At 34.6% G+C, this 25,110-nt stretch overlaps 1 protein-coding gene across 1 annotated transcript; it reads right to left on the bottom strand.

The window, feature by feature from the left end:
• Positions 1-2,981: 2,981 nt before the first annotated feature.
• LOC140168658 (adenosine receptor A2a-like) lies at positions 2,982-22,407 on the bottom strand. The gene is made up of 2 exons (XM_072192073.1): positions 21,265-22,407; positions 2,982-3,794 (listed from the first exon to the last, which is right to left on the bottom strand). The coding sequence occupies exons 1-2, from the start codon at positions 21,838-21,840 to the stop codon at positions 3,354-3,356; spliced, it is 1,017 nt and encodes a 338-aa protein (XP_072048174.1). The 5' UTR covers positions 21,841-22,407; the 3' UTR covers positions 2,982-3,353.
• Positions 22,408-25,110: the final 2,703 nt, after the last annotated feature.

Raw genomic sequence — 25,110 nt, forward strand, 5'->3', positions numbered from 1 at the left:
GTCAGGTACTTCTCCGACCTTTAAGTGGTTTTTTGAGTGGGACAGATATCAAAGCTCTAATTGTTGTATACCTATACCTTATAATTTAAGGATATTTATTATTTTAAACTGTTGTGATTTGGTACTTCACAGCATCTTACGAATGGTAGTGAGCTTTGGCAAAAATTGCATTGCTCAATTCATAGCGAGTGTGTAGAAGAATTAAAATATCACAGATATACTTTTATAGGTGCTGCGGTTCTTGAGTTACGTTGTGAAGAGGGCTGAAACAACAACACTTTTGTAAAACGTACATAACTAATTAACAACAATAAATTAAGCAAGTTTGCAGAGTATACGACTTGTAGAATGAACTTTTGCAAAACATCAAGGTGTTAATTTTCAATAATATATTGATCTAGATAATGAAAATCGATTTTAGGTTGCTTCGACCAACAATACCTCGTCTACCCTTAATGACGTTAGAGTACGAGGCATCATGAGACACTAGACAGTTTTTGCCCTTTGCTCAATGCAATTTTGTGATTTCAAAGAAGTATTTAAAAAAAACACGTTTAACTAAAGGAACTTTGTTAGTAAGTACTTCAACAAAAGGGCACTATTTCATGAAATATAACACTTGCACACACAGAATTTATTTTTATCGTTTTTTATTCAAAATACGCATTCTGTCATCATTTTCCTTCCATGAAACATTTCTTAAAGAAGCAGCTCAGTGCACTGACTCTGATAACTTTGTCTGCAATTATTAATTGACAACTAAAATGTAATACAAGGCTTTACCTTCTACATACCATTTTTAAGTATGATTAGGGCCATAGTTTAGTTTTGCGGGCCGGTGAATGAAAGGTATAACAAGAACAAGTATGCATCCATCGTATTCAGCTGTATTCATGCAACTTGCATACATTGGCTGCATGTTCATATTATATTGTAGGGTGTAGATCTACATCTTGGCAAAAACCATTTCCGAGAACTGTTTTGTTTTCATTGAAAACAGGTCAAAGGAATCGCAGCGACTTTAACTCCATTTTAACGATTGTCCAAGTCTGGCATGTCAAGTCTGACCCTATCAAAGTCGATGGCCCAGGATAGTTTAAATGTTGATAAAAGTAAAGTCCGATAGGTCCACTATTTCTCCCGGTATTGTTCATATATTTTTTTTCAGAAATGTCAACAGTCTGTTCACATAAAGGCCACCGACAGAGCCAGTGGTTAATTTTCCGCCAGCGTACGAAACGTCGAAAAAGAACTGAGAAACATGACGTCTGTCGTAACGGAAAAATATGTCCGTAAAGGTGGTCAAACCCCGTCAAACTATACTGTGGCCTAAGAGTTTATCTCGCACGAGACAATAATAATGCTTCCTGGATCCCAAAACAGAAGCAAAATCATATCTTCTTTTTTTTTAAATTAATATTATAACTTGTGACCTGTTCCCACAAAACCTGGAAAAATGTCAAACCCTTTTTTCTGAGATATGTGTAAAGACGAAAACACCTTCAAAAGACACACAATTTTTGTTTGTACCATTCACACAGCAAAGTATCTCTGAGACATAAATTAATTAACAATGAAAAAGTAAGTAATTGATTACATGTTTAACCGGTGATGAATGGGGTTTTTAATTATTTATACAATTACTATCGACCATTTTATTGACGGTAAATATGTTGAGATATAGTTCGACTGATGTCTTACTCTTGGTTTTCCGCTGTGGGAACATCATTTTACCAACGGTTCTTCACAGCATCAAGGATCGACTAAAATGGAAAAAAGCTGCTCATTAAACCGAATATTGCAATGTATGTCGCGTCGGAAACACGGCGGACTTAACTGGGATTGTATATTTCATTTTGACTACAGCATTCTGTGTTTACAACATTATGATACCATACATTCATCCGATTTACTGTTTGTCATTAATTTGTATCCAAATATTACTGTTTGACATAAAAATAGAACTGGTAGAACTCATTTAACCTATATTATTACGTTTGAATAATATAACCTACTCTAAATCGTTTTATGAGTCCCTTTTATGTTAGCAATCGGACAAAAATTACACTTATAAATTTGTGACCGTACACGGCGAATGAGCCGTAAATTCCTCCCCCGGTCAATTTTGTTTTATTTCGTATTTAGAACATTTACATCTTAAGCTTTAAAATGGCATATCATTTGACTTCAAAAGATATCCAGAAGAGGGGTTATGGTTTGTTAAACTTTGCTCCTTCCTTACCGACGAATACGACCTTCATACACATTTTACACTGTAACTCAGAATACATTTTAGGGAATTTACGGCTCATTCGTGCTGTACGGTCACATTTAAGCACAGGACTGATATGTGATGCGATCAAGCAAAATGAGCCTGATGTCGATCAATATTAAAATTCAGTTTTCAAACTCATTATATGAGCCATTCTCATAGCTGTATTTTGCTGAAAACCCCGTCATTATTAGACTTATGGTTCCAGAGATATGGTCATTTTAGTGTTGCTCTGAACAATAAAATACAAAGGAAGAAATACTCAAAATCAACATTCCCGACATCCGAATCATTTTGCTTGATTGCATCACATATTCTTAAAACACGATTTAAAATAAACTTGAATTTACGTATAAATTATACAGTTAATTTTTAACAAAATGTCACATATAAATTGCATTACAATTGAAAGAGAAATGTTACCATCAATATCAAATCATCGGTCAAATTACTATATGCTATCAATATAAACACTAAACATTACATTCAAAAAGCTAATTGTATTAGTCAAATAAATAAATAAAACGTGTATGGTATAAAACATCAATGTATTCCTTAAACTTGCTCCAATTGTGCAATTGTGTATATATTATTTTAAATATCACATATTGATTTCGCGGATCCTTTTCAAATATCAACAATTCTAATTAATGTGCAAAAAGTAATACAACAATTCTTTCAACTTTATCTAATGTTTGGTAAAATTTAATCAACATTGGTTAGACTTCGCATTTTAATGCAGTTGATAGTTGAGCCTAACGAATTTGCAATGCATGTAGTATCACGTAGTAATAAAAACGGAGACGGTAATGTTCTTATTCTGTCCTCTACATAGTATTCTCGTATTTATTTGCACGTTTTACTAGGACCTACATGAAATTCACCATTTAAGTAATAAACCATTTTCTCAGAATACAGCACTATTTCTCTTCAATTAAGGCTTCAAGAAATTCACTTCTTACAAACATACTATAAATATTTGATGTCTTATTTGTTTTTCCGTATTGCAGATCATTTGACGATGAAAATACCGTAGCTTGCATTATAAATACTTAATACTGTTGATTGTTTGTTTGGAAGGTCACGATTTGTTGGTAGAATCTTCTCCAGATTGTCCTTCTCCCGGATACCTAGTAGTCGCAATATCATCTGTATTAATATGGCAGCATGGGAACAGCGACGCCAGTGTGCGACGATAAGCCACTCTAAAATCCCTTCCATAAGCATATAACCACGGATTAATGGCAGAATTAGCATGAGATATGATGATAAAAAAGTTTAATAATTCAAAAGGAATTCTACACTTCGGGAATGGGCATATTGAAGTTATTGTGTTAAATAGGCTTAGCGGTAGCCAGCAACACATAAATACAAGTATGATAACCGCCACAGCTTTAACGGCCCTCAGCTCTCTCTTGTAGGATGATAAACGTTTTTTGAGACTATTCTTTGCTTCCTGTCCACTCACTGTATTGACTGAGTTCCCGGATGAAATACTTCCAAGAGGCTGGATCTTGCGGATCTGTATGCAAACAAGAAAAGAGAATGGAAAACAAAAACGTCATTATTCCTATAAATCAGTTGATGTCAGCAGAGAGAAATTACATTATGCGAAAAACTAATTAGGTGTTCATTAATGGAATTGATCATTTGTGTATTCATTAGCCTACATATTTATGTGTTGAAAATGTGAACACCTGATGCTGTATGTGATTAAAACTCACTAATCAGTTTCAATTAACAAAATTTACCGGCTTGTGATCTTTTCATCCCATATGCCATTCCAGTTTTTTCAGTGCATTCTTCTTTTTGTCTTATGTTATACCGTATATGCCAAAAAATTAGGTTCCAAATAGGATTCAACATGCAAAAAATTAAATTAAGTGTTATTACTACGTTAAACGGACGAGGAATATGTGGCCTTTTTGTACGTTTTATTCCTCGAGGGTACTGACAAGATCTTGCAAGATCGTTTCCGAATAAAACAATAAGCAATGACTAACTCAATTAAAAAGGCATTACCCAATAGAACACACATAATTATAATCGTAATCACCTCATTCTAAACTTAGTTCTAGGCTTCTGATTTATAATGACAGAAAATAATAATAATTACATCACTATTAAACTCTCTTAATCATTTCATTTCTTAAAGCTTCAGGAGGTACAACGATTGACTTGAACAAACAGTTTGAAAGATAAGCGTGCTCTACTTTTATTTTACGTACAACTAATAGGCAGGAAGCCATATGCTGTGTTGTGGCGGCTTGTAGGTAATACAACTGCTCTTATAAGGTATAACATATCATACTATTTGGTGATATCGCTTTATTATTCAATATGCCAAATTTATCATTGTATTTAATTTCCTTCGTTTTTTAAATATGAAAGTATCTCTGCCACAATTATGTTCAATAGAGAATGACCTTTAATTGTCTACTCTTCAGGTATTTCAGTATTTAGGTCATGTATGTAGTTGCTGAAAGATATTCCATAAGTGTTTTATACAAAAAATAGATGAGTATGATTATCAAATCGTTACGGTAAAACTTTTAAAACATGGTTATTATCATTATCATTTCATCATCATTACTATTATTATATCTAGCTACACAAAAGGCAAAGTAAAAAGTACAATTGACGTCATAATACAGGTACTGTGCCAGAATACACGTCATTCCAGTATTTTACAAAAGGACAGTAACATTACAAAAGTCATTGAAGTATACATCACAGAAGTGTAACATCATTCCCGAGCAACGTCTCGTTCACGTTTCCCAGTGCGTCCAATGAATAACAAATTAAGACATTCCTAGGGGTAATTGCAGGCCAATTGTTTTCCAATCAATCTTGTCATGCGTTCTACGTCTGAGTACAATTTCTTAAACTCTGTCGCACACGATACAGACTATCCATTATTTTGTACATATCGTTTTTTACGCATTTACCCGAAAGGAATTCAGTTTTCGCAGGAAGAAGAGCTATCTCGTGTTTACAATTTATAGATATCTTGGTTAAAGGAACAGAATATGTATACTTTTTAGGCACGATCCATTATTTATTTCTTACTATAACCTAATTTCTATTAGCTCCATCTATAGGATAGCAAGTAGACAACAAAATGACTTAATGTGATGTGAACAGGGTAAATGATATAAGTAAGTTTTTGAAAGTTTCCTCACAACATGTCTCTTTATTTTGGCAAACTATACTTATACAGTATGGACAGATTTATATTACTAATAACTTTGCTATTACTTAATGATACCGAGAACTACAGTATAAAACTGAATTATGTATCGCAAAATAGGTAGAAGAATTGCTTACGTTTCTCTCCTTTATCACGGTCATATCACATTAATTCTGTTTTATTCTATTTTACTCGTGTTGCTGCATAAAGACGATACTATAGAATTATGTTGAATTTTTCAAGATGAATTGCAGTTAGTCTTGTTACACTTAAAGCATGCATTTTGTTCCTAGAGCAAAAAACATGTTTTTAAGGGACAACGTGAAGTCAATCAAATTGTATTTTACTTCCTGTATGTAATCAAATCTGAAGCTTGCTTTAAAGTGAGAGATGGTTTGGTTAAAATGTCATTATATTTATTAAGTATTGTTGAATGGTATTCATATATTTTATAGCTTATTTATTCAAAAAGTAAATATTATCAATCATATGATTCATCAATCAATAATATGATATGAAAACCTATAGCATGGTAATAGCTAATAGAGCCAAGAAGGCTTTGTTTAATGATACTAAAAAGAAATGTGCCTTTAACGTTAATGAGTTATTACTGTTGCAGTTAAAAGAACAATCGACTTATCGTCGAACAAGCAAGATAGCTCAAATTCTGTCATGCATGTAAGGACCCTTGTAAATTATCTTCCACTTTCTAGAAGTTATCTGAAACCTTACAGTCAAAAGCCCACTACAGCTACTTACATTGCAATGACTGCTATCAACAGCCCTGAGTTATCTCGCTTGCACGAGCCTGCAATGTTACCAACCCTGCACGCCCCTATTTAATAATCCGTCGCACGTATAACGTGACGTGATTTCAATTTCAAAGATCAACCCAGAAACGTAAAAATAGTAATATTTGTCTACCGGCAAGAGAGACAACATCTTAGAAGTAAGCGGTATTTGGTTTTGCTTTTATATTTTACTTCTTCTGTCACTACCCAAATCCGAATAGAAATCGCGGTTGAGTTACTCTGTTTTTACATTTAGCCTAGATATGGCCACATCATAACTATTGCAGTAAAAGTTTTAAATTGAAATCTTATTCAGTGATCCCTAAGAAAGAGGAGGAGGAGGAGGTAGGCCCACCTTTGGTTTTTACAGTAAAATAAATGATTTTCTTTTCGCTCTTGTAAAATCATTCCAAAAACTTTTTACTTTTTACTTGAGAAATATTTTTTCTAGTGTATTTTTCTAAGGGTGTATAAGTCGTAAACCCCCAGATGCTTTATTTATAATTTCGAGATAAAGCACATCCGTCTTCTTTATTCGCTGACTTTTATCCAAGAAATGCAAAGAAAAAACCCCGTTTTTAATGACTGTGTAATATCTTATATTTATAATAAATAGTTTATTATCAATACTAGTGATAAAGCAGATAAAGCACAATTCAGATTAATACTTTAAAAATATTTACCTTGTTTGATTAAGGGTTTTACTTTGACACATCTTTTCACATCTACAATGGATTACTTTTTGTCTCAAACACAATAGAATTTAAGATCAAGGAAGAAATTTATTTACTTTTTTGTTGATAAAATCAGGCGGCGAACGACATGATGGGCGGAGAGAGACGGCAAAACTGCTCAGCCGTATGGATTGCGCTAACAATGGGTGTTTTCACGCTAAGAAAAGGACCCGTTTCTCATAGCCTTACTGGAAGTCAAATTAGTAGCTCAAGATCTGCGCAAATGATTAATCAAATAATTCTGTCTTTCATTGCAAAAGAGAATTGACGATTCTGACACATTTTGCAATTTCGCCGCTAGATGAATGTGTTTGTATGAACACATAATGAATGTTATTTTTGATTGAATGTAACGAAATCGTTTATTAATTTCTTTCTTCTTCTTCTCATTTATTGTATTTTGTCATCTTCTAAATATTCACCTTCTCCTTTATGTCATTCTACTCGTGATACTACGCTCTAAGTTCGTAAAACATATTAAATTATAACATTATTAAACTTCAAAACACAGGTTTTATCGTAAGTAGAAAAGTATTTTAAACTACTATGTCATTGTAACGAAAGCGTATTCCTGACGAAACATACAGCTGTAGTTTGAAGAATGCATCGTACAAATATCACATAGCATTTAAATCATTCATACAGGCTGAGTAAAAATATCACTGGAAAGAGCAAATTCTACACGTATAAATTAAAAAAAGAATTATTGCAATTGCTCACAGCAAACTAAAGTTATACTCATTTGAATACAACCACCCATTTTTGTAGCTGCACACGCCTGATTGGTTTTCATCCATTTCAATTTCGACGAATCAGCAAAGTGCTAACAGGATTTATTGTTGAAAAGACAACTTTTGCTTTTAATTAATATTCAACAAAGTACATGACGGTACTATAGTTTGTAGGGATACCAATTCAAGTCTTTACGAACGATCCGGCAGACCCATTGATTAGGGAATGTTGGATAAAGGATTGAGCTGATCTTTGGTCTTGCTGTAACGCATGTCTAACTCTAGCAATGTTGTGATCTAGCAGTTCGTGGTCTGCCTGAAGCTTCCGGCTGTCTGTTCCTTAGTGTCCCATGCCCATTGAGCTTGTTCACATTCTTATATACTGCTCCCTTACATGAAACCCGGTTAGCTGTAGGAAATTGGAGACGAATCAAAGAGACGCGGAACTTCATTGGGACTCTTTGCATCATGATACTTCGTCGACATAAACGTGCGCTCCCGTGCGGTAAATTATGGTGCAGTGTTGTCATTTGGCCCGTTTTATTATAATGTAGTGCAATGAAGTAAAATTCATATTGAAAAGAGCCCTTTAATATGTAGGAATTGTTGATCGAAACCACACCTGCCACAGAAATTTATTTGCATTTGAATATCGCGCCTTACCAATCAGTATAATAGGTAGGCCCCTACTTGGGAAGTGAAACCGTGTGCAGCTACAAAAATGGGTGGTTGTATTCAAATGAGTATAACTTGAGTTTGTTGTGAGCAATTGCAACAATTTTTTTTTTATTTCAACGTTGTAGGGAGAGCGTAGCGCAATGGTTAGGGTACTTGCCTTCAGTGCATGAGGTCCTGGGTTCAATTCCCAGCGGTGGCGATTTGCTGGGATATTGACTTGGGAAAAAAAAAGTCTGAAATTAATTGGCAACTTCTGTAGATTAAATTCAGACTTCTGCTCTCCCCATGGTTCATTTAGAATTGGGTAAATGAATCATGAAAGTACTCCGTCCTTCGGAGGGGACGTTAAGCCGTCGGTCCCATGTGCAGAGAGCCATACCTGTACATGTATTTCGCAGCCAGTTTCGAAAAGAGTAGGGTGTTAACCCCTGGCTGTTCTCAACCCGTCCCGATGTTCAAATGGACCCCAATGGAAATAAGCTTCAATAGAGGCTTTCTTGGGTTATCCAGGGTTGTCAAAACCCGAACAAATCAAATCGAATCAAATAGAATTTGCTCTTTCCAGTGGTATTTTCATGTTTAGCAGATTATTTACAGTTCTTGAGTTACAGCCCCTCAAACATGAGTTTACTTCTTTTTGACTCAGCCTGTATATGGTATCAAGTTCCCATGTATAATTCAATACAATGTGTAAAAATAGTTCCGTTAGATTGCGCTTTCATCGGCTACAATAATGTAAAATGTTATTCCGGATAAGAGTGCTCAGGTGATATTAGCAAATCGTGGTTTCATCAACTTGAAGGTAAGGATTAAGAGCCATTTCTTGTTTTGCGCTTCCTGCTCGCAGTGTGTGCGACATCGAGGGAAACGGGACCAGTTTTATATACTTAAAAAGCTCAAGAGGATAGTAGTCAAACTACACATAGACAGTTTCATATTCCTGATAATTTTGCTATAATTTGATGTACGCAACTTTTGACTTTAGGGTTTGAGGGTATAGAGGCGCATATCTTGGTCAATTCTTGCTCGATCTTCACGAACAGGGTGTCAAATGTGAAAGCAAAGTCCATTTAACAAAATGCATACGGTATTTCAGAATAATCCAAAATTATCAGGTTGTTGAACAGCAAGGATGACTATAACTGACGAGTTTCTTTTTTTTTGTGCCTGGTGTATAGTAAACATCCTATGCGTCGCGTCTTTTTATCGTTGCTATCAGCCTTGAGCTGTGTTATTTCGCTTGCACGAGCCTGCAATGTTACCAACCCTGCACGCCTCTATTTAATGTTCCTTGGAATTAATTACCGCCGCACGGGAGTGTAACGTGACTTCAATTTCAAAGATCAGCCCAGAAACGTGAAAAAATAGTAATTTGGTCTGGCGCTAAGAGTGACAACATTGTAAAAGTGTATGTAATCACACGAGTTGGCAGAATCCTAGCGAATCTGATAACACACTTATGAATCGGTTACAAACATTACCAATTTGTACTCTCACAATGAAAATGCAATATCTGGCATTTCGTTTATATTTACTATTATTTGAACAAATACGGCTAGCAAAACAGGTTTCTTCTTCACATCGCGGATGACTTACTTCCGTATTTCCATTTAGCACATAACAATCTCGTATAGTAAATATTGAAGTCGAATAGCTTTGCAAGAGAAGCTTCCGTCTTCCGTGTTGATGCATAGAGATTGTATGACAACATAATGACAATAATTGTTGAAATGTGCTGGCACGTTCAATCAGCTACATAATATTCCATGTGAAACTGAACGGTGTTCTTTTTACCAACTTTATTATTTACTTTCCCATTTTGTTTAATATGTCTGTCTGCTTAAAGTCCGTTTCTTTCCCCTATTTTTTTTTCACTTAATACATCACAAGACCATCAAATCAAACCACCAAATCATCAGGTGAAATATAAATGACAGAAGAATGACAATTATTATAGGTTCTATTATTTTCAATCCTAATTTGCAATAATTTCAAGCTATCAAAATTGTGTAAACAATTAATATATATAGGTAACGATTGTAATTTATGATAATTCCCATACTGCAGTCACTGTCCATTTAGGCCATTGACTAGTTAACGTCACTGTGTGAAAACTAACTTTTTTGTACTCTCTAAAATCTAGAAAATATAGTTTTGTAGCATGTCCTAAATTTTTAGCTAATTTAGATGTTTAGAAATATTCGCACGGTTTTTTTTTACTAAGGAAGGGCACGGCATGGCCTGCAAAATTTCCTGTGTAAATCGAATGCAACTTTTAGTGACTATCACTCATTTTGTGCACCACTCTCTTCTGAAGGGCATTAAAACTAAACCACTTGACTTGACGGATATATTTTGTACTTGCTGTCAATCAAGAATATTGTATACATTACATGTAGGCTAAAAACTGAGTAGGTGGGGCAAATCTGCAAATGGTCTCCATAACTGGAGAGAGTCAGGGAATTTCGAGTGTGTAATTATTGATTGGCAAGTGACATATTTGGGCATAAGTGCAGTCAACCTTTCAATGTGGAGGATAGACTAGACTTTATCGATTGATTTTGCTGGAGTAATTTCCTGTTCACCAGGTTAGTACTTAAAAGTACTACAAAGGTCGAATCATGTTTGCTGTGCAGCATAACTGCACTATGAGCTATTTCTAAATCAAAATATTGTCAAAATCAATCGTAAAATCGGTGCAAGATGGATGTGAAAGCGTCCGATATAGTGGTTATATGCACTGGTTGGTTTTCTGATCACATAACCAGTGTGACATACGAATACACACTTTTGATCTGATTAGAAGCTAAATATGCTAGTACGCTTTGAAAGCCAAAACATCCAAAACTGGTCTAAAAAAAAGAAACAAAAATTTCACACAGGATTACTTACTCTACTCTAAATGTATGCCAGTAACAAGACAGTTGTCCAACTGACACAACAGCAAAATGCACCGACACGTAACAGCTTCCTGGACCACATTCACAGGCGAATAATTGGAATCCAGCAAAAGAATTCTGTAAGAATGCGTACACGATCCTTACACAGGTGATTATTTCCACAGAGTAAGTGGAATAGTGTGGAATGGGCTGCTTGTGCTTTTCACACACTTTCTTCAAGAAACAGGTCTTGTTCCAAACTGAATATGGTCCAGGAAGCCGTTCCATGTCAGTGCATTTTGTTGTTGTGTCAGTTGGACAACTGTTTGGTTACTGACCAGTGTTTAGAGTAGAGAATTGAAGTAATCCTGTGTGCTATCTTGTTTCATTTTTATGGACAGGATTTTTAGATATGACCTTGTGAAAAATTATAAGTTTCTTTTTGAGGTCAGTCTAGTTTTTATAGAATGAAATGACACGGGAATATAGTAGTATATCAGATTTTTAAGATCCCGACTAAAATTAATTCAAGAGCAAAGTTTTAGTATGGAGTGTAGTATAATTATCATTTGACTGTTGACATGGTTGATGGAGTGGAAATTTATAATCCACGACTCTTGTGTCAAAGTTACTATTGTTTTTAGATTATAACGTATATTTAACACCGCGTTTACGTTACTCATGAGTATAATTGATATGACTATGACGTTTCTGTATAATATTAGTTTAACATTATATCCTTAGGTATAAAGCTGTTCTATTGTATAAACATAACTGTTATGTATGATAATACAACTCGATGACGTGTTTCAGCTATACTCTTAGAATTGACGTTGTTTTCAAACGCTGAGATATAATATTATATTTTCAGTCTACATTATAATCAGTATTTAAGTCACAATAGATAATATTTAGCCATTATCAACAAATTTCAATATGGACACAATGTACTTGCAAGCAGACAGCAGGAAACAGAGCCCGGTTTGCATTTACATGTGTCTTTTACCTCGTTTTACTTCCGATTTGCACAGATTAAATGAGATACACGTAGCACCAAATTGAAATACCTATGAATATGACCTTCATGCCCATTTTACACTGTAATTCAGAATACAATTGAGGACATTTACGGCTCATTCGTGCTGTACGGTCATATATGATTATATTCGGCTGTGCGTCAGGCAATGGTATGACTAACTTTTTACGTGACGTGATGGTCATCTTGATGATCATTTTGTCGACCATTTTCAGCCACAACTTTGTCAGTACATTGCGCAATCTATAGCTACATGTATTGCTTTTAACTTTGTCCTGATAAAGTCATGGCAGTTTTATTTCAGTCGGTCAAGTCATTTACATTCTTCAACTCATACATGGCACATAAGATATACACAGCTTTCCGATACTTTATCAATATATAATTCATATGACAGGAAGTATCCGATGATTTATTGACTTTCTGAAGCTGGAAACATAATATTCCGTCATTTTATTAACAAGGAGATTTGATATGAATTTATCCCCTACATAAACACGTAGTCTCACCATGTTTAAATGTTCCTTATATGATCACCGAGGCAATGAGAAGAATATCATGGATTGGTTCGTGAATTAATCTTAGTCAAGACTGAAGACTTTATTATTTGTCTGCTGAATTGATCTGTGGCAATGACCTTTCTAATGTTTAATAACAGAATAGGAACTTTTTTCATCAATGTTTCTGGTGAAAAAATATCCAATATCCTGTTGTTGGATTGAAGTCATCAGCTATGACGCCAGCAGCGAGCGACACCTTTTTGGCAAATGAACGTTATCGTAGTTTATAGAATCGCAAGAAGCAACGGTTCGATTCGTTGGTAGGTGGTAATCGCATAAATGTGACTTTTTCACAGACCTCGTGTGTAAATGTCATAATTTGTATTGATCGTTTTTGAGTAGAATGTTAAAAACAATGACAATTTAATCCGTAGATGCAAGTTTGTGTACAATGTCTACTTATAAACTCCTCAAAAAAGCTTGGAAACTTTTACAAACGCTGTATGTCAGACATTTTTTTAATCATTTGTGACCGTACAGCACGAATGAGCCGTAAATTCCCTAAATTGTATTCTGAGTTACAGCGTAAAATGTGTACGAATGTCGTATTCAATGTCGTTGAAGGAGCAAAGTTTAACAAACTATAACCCCGCTTTTGGGTATCGTTTGAAGTCAAATGATATACCATTTTAAAGCTTATGATGTATATTTGTTAAACATGAAATAAACCAAAATTGACCGGGGGAGGAATTTACGGCTCATTCGCCGTGAACGGTCACATTTTCTATATTGTTTCTATATTATTTCCTGTCAACAATGGCACCTCATTTGTGACGATAACATATTCCACGGCTGGGTAACTTTCTTTGAGAGAGGTCTCAAAGAAAATGTTATCTGCGCTCATCTCATTGCTTTGAATGAATGAACGAGTGGTTTTTCCATGAACAACAGAATGAATGAAAAGTTGTTTGCGGTATATCATGTTGGATGAAAAGTGCTAGGATGGGATTAACAGTTCTAAAGGTAGATTCAAATGTATCAACACAAGTCAATATCTCTTGCTGGTCACTTCTTCATAGTGGTCATTTGCAAGAAAGTTCTAATCAACCATGGTCGATTATCAGATCTGGGTAAGGCTCAAGCTATTGGTCATCTTGAGGCTGTCGTACATCAGAATCAAGTTTTGGAGTTTCCCCCAGTATGATCTCCAAGCTAAAATCCAAGTTTCGTCAGACCGGAGATGTCAAAGACAGACCCAGAACTGGCTGCCCAAGAAAAACAACAGATGCAGAATAACAGTACATCTAGCTGTAGCACTTCGAAACCGTTTTTAATGAAACAGTGTGATATTCCTTACTCCTTTTTACTGATGCAAATGGCGCAGACAATGGCAGATTTGGCACATTTTGTTTGAGACCTTCTTGTCTTTAAAAGACAGTTACTCAACCATGGAATAAGTTAAGGTCACAAATGTGGTGTTATTTTTGACAGGAAAAAAATGTTTGTATTGATTTGAAACAATATGGAAATAGATTTCAAATATTTCTGATATAAAGCCGTTTTGGAATGTTTCCAAACTTTTTGCAGCGTTTATATGCGTGTTTGGTCAGTGCTTACAAAAGCTTTTAAAGGATTTCTAAATATAGTCTCTATATTGACCTATTTTACACAAACAAATTGATACTTCAATTACATCAATGTGTCCCCATGTTAAGTCACGTCACCTGTATACTCACTATGTCGGATTTATATATTTGATCGCGCTGTTGAGATTTTGAGATTTAACCAATACGCTTCAACGTTTATTGTAACTTTGATCTACAATGTATATTGTAACTTTGAGAAAATTTTACATTTTCATTTGTAAAATAATCGCTTGTTACTGACAAGAAATAAGTATCAATCTACAACTAATGCAGTAGCGACTTTGTTTTACTACATTTAAGACATTGGATGCCTAAATGCCCACGTACCTTGTTTTTCATGAGGATATAAAGTCGTAAACCTCCCAGATTCTTTATTGATAACATTGCGATAAAGCCTTTAGGAGATTTGGGTTTAAATCCTTCACAATCTTTTTTATATGGTGACCTTTATCAACGAGATGCATACTATTCCCTTTTTTATCTTTCTTGTTTATCTAATGTATAGTTTATTATCAAACCTAGTGATAAAGCACTATTAAGATTACTACTTGCAATATTAACCTGTTAAGATTAAGAATTGATGCTTTTACTTTGACACCCACCTAGAGTAACACGGCTTTTTATCAAAAATACAACGAGTAAAATATAATACTTTGTTTCTATTTTAAAACAAAATTCAATATTTTCTAATATTTTCTCTTCATTGTTTCTTGCTCTTAGCAACTTTACATTGGTTTGATATTTGCATTATGTACAATAATTTACATCAAGGAAAAAGTATTTGGTTTGTGTTGATAAGATGATGAAAAATCACTTGGCAAACAAAAACACATAAAAACAATAGATGTGAATAATAAATAAACAGGTGCTGGATCAAATATAGCAGCGGAATGTTAAAGATATAACAGCATTTCAGAGCATAGACAAGTTTGAAAAATTATAAACTTACTTCAACGCAAGGAAAGAACATTAGGATTACCCTTAAAATCGACATTATAACAACCTTTTTAGGCCAGTAGAAACAGAAAAACATATCATAAGATAGCGAGATCAAAATGTGCAACTTTTTAGGATGATTAATTGAATAAGGAATAAAATTCGTTAGTTATCATATTTCAATTAACAAGCTGTTCTTGTAGTGAAACCATAAAAACTTTACAGCAATATACATGTACGAGTAGCCAGGTGTTTCACAATAATACTGTGCATGAAGTTTGCTTCCCCCAATGTTTTAAGCCGATTTGAGCCTGGATATGAACTCCACGAATCAGACGCGATAATGGAGGATAATGAATTAACCAGAAATTAATTTTGTCAAATTTAATTTTAATATAAATGGTTTCAAATTTTATTTTATTTTATTTTTATTTATTTATTTTTTATTTTATTTTATTTTATTTTATTATATTTTATTAGAAGAATTATTTTATTGTTCCAAAAGGAATTGAATAATTCAATCATTATTGCTAGCTTCTCCCAATGCTTTAAAATATACTGCGCCAATAAAGTATCCTTACACTTGGAAAAATAATCACAATTTCAAAACTGAACCATATTGGGCTAAATTTGACATTATGACACCTCATTGAATCCAATGTGACTTCAAGAAGCAAAGTTACAAGCATTTGATTAGACGAGGGTTCAGTTTTAAAAGTGACAAACTGACCTATTCAAAACTCCACGGACTAGACATCTGGTTTGAGAGTGGTAAATGGCTAATTTGTGCATTCCTCTAATTAAAACCAAAAGGAACAAAAGAAAACTGAAACAAAAGAGCTGACAAATAACATGGAAGTTATGAAAAGTACAGAGATTTAAATAAAGCTTCATTGAAGAAACTGTGTTGTCTCGTTGGTGCGCTTATTGGAATCTTTTTGCGCCGTTTGTAGGCCAGTTTGTCACTTTTAAAACGGGACCTTCGACTATTCAATTGCTTGTAACTCTACTTCTTGAGGTCACATTGGATTCAATGTGGTGTCATAATGTGCAGGCTTAAATAGTGCGTCCATTACAAAAACAAATTTACCCCAATAGTGTTCAGTTTTGAAATTGTGATTATTTTTCCAAGTGTAAGGATACTTTACAGGCGCAGTATACAATGGTTCTATGGAACTACGTTTTATATAAATGATATAAGCTAATATTTTTGTTTAAAAAAATTCAAAGCTTTTTTCATTTTGTCCACAGGATCAAAGAATTTCGATTCAAGGTCGATGTTTCATGTATAGTGAGTGCCTTGTGGATTGTGCTTGCTGGTGTTTGATGGAGATGCCTTTGCCTGTTTGTGGATTGTCGTGATGTGTGACAAAATTCCATGGGACACTTTGTTGGGGTGGACCTATGTGAGGTCGGGTTGTGGGTGTGGACGTATATCTGTTTGATTTTTTGTCATTGTTCTGTGTTAGATTTTAGGTTTTTTTCGTGGCACGTGTCTATACTATATCCATCAAGGTTATAATATTAAGAATGCTTAGTATTATTCAAAAGAAGATGGCCAAATGATAATGTTTTCCAATGTATTCTATGAAAATTTAATCTCCGTACGACCTTCGAAAGAGATGTGTCTCTTTGGCATACATTTATACCTAGTATATTCTCTCGAGCAAAACTAAATTATACAATTCCAATAAATAGCGACAATCATGTAGATTTGAATAGAGACATACGTCTTTATAAGTACAAATGTGCTGCTCAGAATATGTCAGTGACAGATTCCTATCAATTATCCTTGAGGAGGCCCCATGGAATACATGGTGGTAAGATGCGTTGATGTAGAATTATGTGATTTTCAAATGTAGATTGTATCGCAAACCAATAACATCGTAATTTGATTGTAAGATCGACTAGCAATCAATCAAAACCTTTTGTATGCTTAATTTAATATTTGAAATAAACGGAACAAGCAGTTCCCTCAATTCTGAAGTTTGCTCATACATTAAGCTCCATAATTTTTGCAAACTACATTCACCGAAGCAATTAATAATGTAAATAAGTATACTGCGTTAAGTAGTTATCTAATCAATAAGTAAATGCCCCACATTTAAATGGTTAGCTCAAGAAACCCCTTCACAACAAACATAAATAAGTACATTGCATAAAAGTAGTTATCTAAGGCAGAAAATGTCGAGGGGTTGGTGCAATAAGGCACATTAGCTGCTTTATAGACATTTTACAATTTCTACATTCTATATTGTATATTTTTTGGTAGATATTGCAGATGTGATAGAATTTACAGCGTAAGGATGTCATAAGTATTTACTTATAGACTGCATGAATAAAGGTATTCCTTAAAAGTGCTAATTAATGTTGGAAAGTTCTGCTAAAGTGAGTCTTTATAGATTAAAAAGAAAGAGTGTAATGATGCATGTGGTATATCAATACCTTAAGGGCATTGACAAGCTACGGTGATTTTCAATTCATTATAAACTATGAAAATGCTCTCCTTGTTGCTCTAATGTTATTCTTCTATGCAGAAGCGCTTGTGTGTGGTAGGTAATAACGGAGATTGATGGTGGTCAAATTGTGTTTATATTTATTATAGATCAATTTTCTGAAATGTTTTTTGTGTTTAAATAAAGTGGCGCCAGGTACAACTGCCTTGTGTTACGTATTTTTGTTTTATAATTGTTAAAACTAATATCGTCGTCTTGGTCCTATGAATCATGACTGACCCTTTGTGACTCTGTTGATGATGGTTCTTCGTTCAGAATTTCATTCAGTCGTAAGTTGGCGGTAAGCTACGACAAATTGACTATTTTGTTCAATCAGTCCATCTAAGCTTCCATGCAACATTGCATAAATATAAATCTATTTTCAGCATCTCGTCTAAAAAAATATCATTTTGCTTTTTGGCACAGGGTAGCATGTTCTTAAATTTGGTTTCTAACAATTTCATTGATCCTGTTTCTTCCACGATACGCTCAGCATTTTCCGTCAGCATCACATATCAAAAAATAAAAATCTTATTCTAATCTGCCCTTTTAACCACCGTTATATCCGATACAGAACAATCGGGAAAAAGAGATAGTTTTGGAGCTCACATCTGTCTTTTTATATTTCTGTCAAAGCAATTGCAGGTATTCTTGCCATGGATAGGTGTCTTCTAATTTCCTGCGAACGTCCCATGCATTGACTATGAGTAATCACAGAAAGTTGAAAGTGTCAACTTGTTTCACAATTTTGCAATCAACCTTAACATGTTTAATGTGTTGGTCTTCATCTCCTCCACAGATTATTACCCTTATTGTTTTTAACACTGGGGTGTAGCCCAGGTTGCAATAAGACCTTGCAATAATAGATGTTTTGTCAGCGTATCCAAGGCTTCATCCAACGGATACCTGATCTGTATAATACCATCAAATGCTCTCCTCACGACGTACTCATGCAGCATATAAACGCATCACAAAAAGTAATTATCTCGTTCATTACAATAATTAAGAGAATGACTCAAACTCTAATCACCAAATTCTCCTTGATTTGAATCCAATTGTTAATGTATGTGTAGATTAATCTTTGTTATACCAAGAATAAACATTTTAGCCATGACTTAGTGTTGCAAACTGTAGATATACACGTAGAACATGAGGATACTATTAGAGGCAGCGGATGACTGCGTCAAATTCTATAAAAGACAACCAGAACATGGTTATAACATTAAAATTGAAAAGTTAGCCCTCGCTCCGGGCCCTCGCTACGCGATAACAATAACCATTTTCTCTCTAAATTTAATATATCACTATTTTATGGATTGGTTGCAGTAATCAATGGAGTGAAATTTTTTAACTCTGAGTAAATTGCAATCTTTCGTCACACTTTCCAGAGTGAAATGAACTCTAACTGAGATAAATGTACTGTACACAATTTTCAAAACGATTTCTTCATTCCTTTACATTGTAAGTAATTATTTTAACTATATCCCCTATAGCAATTTAATTAGAACTGGTATTCCCATCCATCACAATTTGATTCTTCCATTGAATTTTTGCAATTTTTATATTAAAACATTGTCCTATTTTTAAATAATCTCTCGAATATACGTTATTCTTATGATTGAATGGATGATACAACCATGTCTACGACGTCTATCAATCTCAAATATTAGGCCAGTTGCTTTCTAGTATAATCAAGTCGCAGCTCCGAAGTGTCAAATGTACTAATCTGAGCTCAAATCGATTCTAATTAAATCCGCGCTCTTTTATTTGATTACTATTGGAATTGATTTAATCGGGAAAGAGCTGTCAGAACAAAGTACAGAACTTTGCAAAGCTATACGATGAGTTAATAATGTAGTGATGTAATGACGAAATATATATCAACAATGAGCAAAATAGTCTCATTTGTGGTGGTATTTTTAAACAATCTATTTAACATTCATGTGCAAATGTGCATAATTTAGCCTCTAGTTAAAATACATGAATTTTTTAATCCAATCTTAGTGTTCAAAGTTCATTTTGTTGGTATAGAAACATATTGGTATTGAAAAACTGTGTCGTAACAGACGAGCAGAATCTAGTGATCGTAAAAGATGAGTAAAGTAATTCGGCAAAAAGAAGCATACTTTTAACATGACTATGTGGGTTTGGCAGATGTCTCTGACGAAATACGATTTTTTTAAAACACGCATGCCAATGTAAATGTACATTTCAAATGTTGAAAAAAAAAATGAAATTGATTTTCTCAAATATTTTCATACTACCTGTGGGAATTGAAATTGCCACAAATAGCCTACTCAAATAGATTAGTATTTACTTTCTACTCCTACACATTCTCCTTCCGTGTTTTCTTCTTTGTCTTCATCTACATCTTTTACTTTAACTTCGTCTTCTTATTCCTCTTCATCTTCTTCTCTTCATCATCTTTTACTTTCTCTCTCTCGTCTCTCTCTCTCTCTCTCTCTCTCTCTCTCTCTCTCTCTCTCTCTCTCTCTCTCTCTCTCTCTCTCTCTCTCTCTCTCTTCTTCCATAGCCGTTTTCTAGTACAACAAGTCATACCTAGAATATTTTCTCAATTTGAATTCACCCAAAATTTAAAAAAATCGCCGTATAGATCCCTGTACTAGCCGTTTTCATCTAGTAAGTAGTGGTAGAATTTGCGTATGGAAAGAATCAGTTGGTTTATTTTAGTACCGAGTCAGATCTTGTTAGATGTTCTCAACGTAAACATATCTCATTTTTCTAACCACTATGGGATCATGGTAGTTTCCGTTACTATAACACTCATGAATATTGGCATATTATTGTGAAGTTGACCTGTCTGTTTAAGGTGTAACAGTTATACTTCCCACCTGTCTAGTGTGAAATCTATGGTGCACACAGGATGAGATTAGCCATTGAGTGATGTAAATCTGGTTACAGATACCATCTAGAAAGTGAAATCTAGAACAACGACGATGGAAATAAGTATCACTTGGCGTGTTGTTGAGACAAAATATGGTAATAATATGTGCGTTGTTTCATGTGAATTGGAACTCATGCTTTTAGCGTTGGTATAAGTTTCGGTTTAAGGAGAAAAAACTAGGGTTTCTTCTTTTAGAATTTGTCTATCGAACAATTGTACGTATTTTTATATGTAAATATTCGATTCAAAATAGTCGTTTCGATTGTATTGAAAATGCTGTAAATATACTAGGATATTTCACCAATCCTTATGCCATGAAATACAAATAGGTTAAGAAATAATGAAACAACAACGTGGAATTGCAAATTAATATTACTTACGTATTCAAATTTGAGATTTCAAGATTGCGACCTTCGGAACAAAATGTCAACAATGATTTATCAACAAAACGCGACGGGAAAGTAGACTTACCTGCTCACGGACTGCCCTGTAGATGAAGCCATACAACACAATCATAACAAATAGCGGTATATATATCACCACGACGGCGTTAAACAACATGTATTTCATATCAATAATTTCCATGAAGAAACAACCAGGAGTTGATGGATATCCTTTGTTCCATCCCACAACGGGTAAAAACCCGACAATAGCCGACATCACCCATGATAAAGCTATGATGATTACTGCCCGACGACCAGTCATAATACTCTGGTAACTTAGAGGGTGTGAAACTGCTATAAAACGGTCCACTGTTACCCCGATTAGACTAAAGGTTGATGTTCCACATAGCCATAATAGAAATGTTAGCATGATGACACAGCCACGGAAGTTATAAGGCAGTCCTTCGCTGGTAAGGATAGCAAAAGGTACCCCTAGGAGGCCAACAAGAAGATCAGCTGAGGCAAGGGATAATATGAAGTAGTTAGTTTGAGACCGGAGAAGTCGCTCTACTTTAGCAAAGGCTAACAGTACCAGCCCGTTGCCAAGTACTGCCATGATGGCAAAAAATAGTTCAAAAGTTGCGTATGTAAAACTCACATTCATCTTCAATGTCGTATTTAATAAATCGAAACTACTAGTAGAAAATAATATTATTTTTTAAATTTCTTCATCTCCGAACCAGGTTAAGAATCCGTACCGGTAACAGGTTTGCCGCTTGCACTAGTTTTGCGTCCAACTATAGAGAACAAATGGTGATATATGTAATATTTTATACACGTTTACAGGTAGTAATGCGAGGCTTTGTAAATTCTTCAAATGTACTGTACAATTTGAAGCAGCCGCCAAGTGTTGTATTGTATATCCAAAACATGCAGCAAATATGAATTACACGTTTTGCCAAAAGTGTTTCACAAATTGAAAGTCATATACGGTCGTTATGTGCATTAGTATTCAGCTGCTCGTCTTCTTAGATCTGTTGTTTTTCCTAGAACAAGTTTAGAGTGAGGTTTGTACCAGTCCATTGAACTCTTATGAAGTGATGATAATAGACTTCTAATAGATATCACCGCCATTGCGTCACGTGGTAAAGTCACGCCTCCTATGAGGTTCCCACACTAGATGCATAGCGATGATGATCACACAGCAACTGTTCAGTCTGTCTGCCTCCAATCGTGTTTCGTCAGCAAATGGAGAGAGATAGAGATACAGCTTTCACTTTCACGAGTCGAGGCAGTCGTTTTAACGGGTATTCTAGGAGATTCTGTATAGGCGCAACAGCCAATAAACGCCGAGTTCTGAGATGTTTTGTTTTCACTATCGCGTTGAAGGAAATCGTCTGTTCATCAATCAGACACTGTCATTAGATAACTTAAGTTTTCAATAACTGAGTAGATATGCTTGTTCATATATCAGTCAGTCATTGAGGAATATGTAAACATAAATGTGATTAGAAACAAATTGGAATATCTTTCTGTGTTCCATACAAGTACAATGGTAAGAATCTTTTCACGAGATGAAATGGGGAAAATTGGAAAGTGGCATTAAACGAGGTTTCTATTTTACCTATTATGTTTTCGGGCAATATTCTTTCAATTGTACTTATCAAAACATTTATAATTTGTATTTTTCTCTTAAACAAAATTTCTTTTGTACCCTGTATATTGTCATTAATAGCAATCAGGTAATTTTAAATATTATGATTAATTTTGAAAGAATGTATTCTTAGTAATGTGCTTGTTTTTTGGCTGCTAAACGAATTGTAAAACGTATTACTATACAACTTAATCCAAGGGGGATTTCAGAATATGAAAAAAATTCTTAGCAACTAGAGACTAGACTCTAGTTTCCTTCAGGTTTCAAAATACTAGTATCATTCATAGTATAGTGTAATATGTGTCACATGGTTAATGGATGAAAAGGGTGAAGATGACTAATTGTATATAAATGATGTATTTCAAGAAGGCTTTTCTATCTTACATTCTATCGATCACGGATAATGTCAGCGTATTATACAGATACGATTTGAAAATTGCTTCGTCTCGTGGGAGCTCAATAGTATCAGTATTCAATCGCGTACTACATGATAGATACTCATATATTGTGTTGATGAAATATCATTTGTTGAGGAAATCAGACATGTTCTACAGTTGAGGGCTAACCGTCACGTACCATTATAGAGGCATCATTCGTTCATGAAGAGGCAGTCAATCTCCCAATAATCCCCTAAATTCCATGTTTTCTGCTTCTGACTGTAACAAAATCGTGCAAAATTCATATCAAATTCTCGTAATTTCATGAAGAAAAATCCATAAGCACTTGTTTTAATCGCGCATTAGACATTTACTTTCAAGACAGTTTAAGTGTTCCATTATTGCCCTAACGAATGCGTAAGAGCAAACCTCTGTGAATTGTTTGATACTTCGCCGACCTTTAATGGCTTTTTTGAGTGAGACTAATATCAAGCCATAATTGTTATATACCTATATGTTATCATTTAATGAAGTTAGAGTAAGAGACATCATAAGGCATTTTGACAGCTTTGCCCTTTGCTCAATGCAATTTCTTGATTACAATTTAAGTAGCGGAAGTAACTAACTATTCAAGAAGTAACCGTCTCTATTTACTGAAACAGTTTATTATACATCAATTATTTTGAGCTAAAAGAATAGCAAATGTAAAGATTCGACAGCAGCTTGATGCGGGTTATTATTGACACCCCATTATGCCCGTATTAGCCACTTTATAGCGTCCCTTAAGCACGTTGTGCATTTAGTTCATCCGAATTATTAAGAGTTACAGTTGATAGACCGGAAATGACAACGGTCATTCATCAATAACTTGTCGTTCTAAAGTAAGCGTGTTTTATCAGCATAGCTCATCATTACATATGGGAAAACCGTTCAAACTTCTTCACGAATAGTACGTACAAAGAGATGTTCAATGGCCTTGAGCATAAGCAATCAGAAATTGACATCTCTTCCATACCAAACAACTGACCCCTTCCGACACTGTTGTCCCTTTATCTTCATCTCACATAGATTTTCGGAACCTTTGGCCAGCTAGACTACTTTATCTTTATTATCTTTCTATTTTCTACATTTCCAGTGAAATTCATTGTTAAGTTTAAGGCAGACTATCAAGTTTGACCATATTATGTTGGGGCTTCAGAGTACTTATATTCGAAAGAAGATACAACTTTTGGGGATATCATGCTCTCTCCCTGCAGAAGCAGTTGATTTTTAGGGGCTTTGTATGCTTGATCTGTTGCTGTTCATTAATGTTTGATGTCAGCTGTCCTTTGAAAGTATGTCAAAATGAACCTCAATGCGTTGATTTTTGCGTCAACATCCAGATATTGGTTGAAAACAATACAAGGGAGTCGATTCACTTGCGTTTTCATTTCTCTCCTATAAAAGCGTACAAATAAAATCCATATTTCCGTTGAGACGAAGGCAACACAAACTTGCCAAAAGCATATTCTTGTTTTCGTTCGCTCTTGACAAAAAATATATAAACACTTTAATCGCGTATTCTACATTTACTTTAAAGACAGTTTAAGTGTACCCATTATTGCCCTAACGAATACGTTAGAGCAAACCTCTCTGCATTGTCAGGTACTTCTCCGACCTTTAAGTGGTTTTTTGAGTGGGACAGATATCAAAGCTCTAATTGTTGTATACCTATATCTTACAATTTAAGGTTATTAATTATTTTAAACTGTTGTGATTTGGTAGTTCACAGCATCTTACGAATGGTAGTGAGCTTTGGCAAAACTTGCATTGCTCAATTCATAGCGAGCGTGTAGAAGAATTAAAATATCACAGATATACTTTTATAGGTGCTGCGGTTCTTGAGTTACGTTGTGAAGAGGGC

This window comes from Amphiura filiformis, chromosome 13 (genome assembly GCF_039555335.1).
Source record: "Amphiura filiformis chromosome 13, Afil_fr2py, whole genome shotgun sequence".
In the NCBI taxonomy this organism is placed as follows: domain Eukaryota; kingdom Metazoa; phylum Echinodermata; class Ophiuroidea; order Amphilepidida; family Amphiuridae; genus Amphiura; species Amphiura filiformis.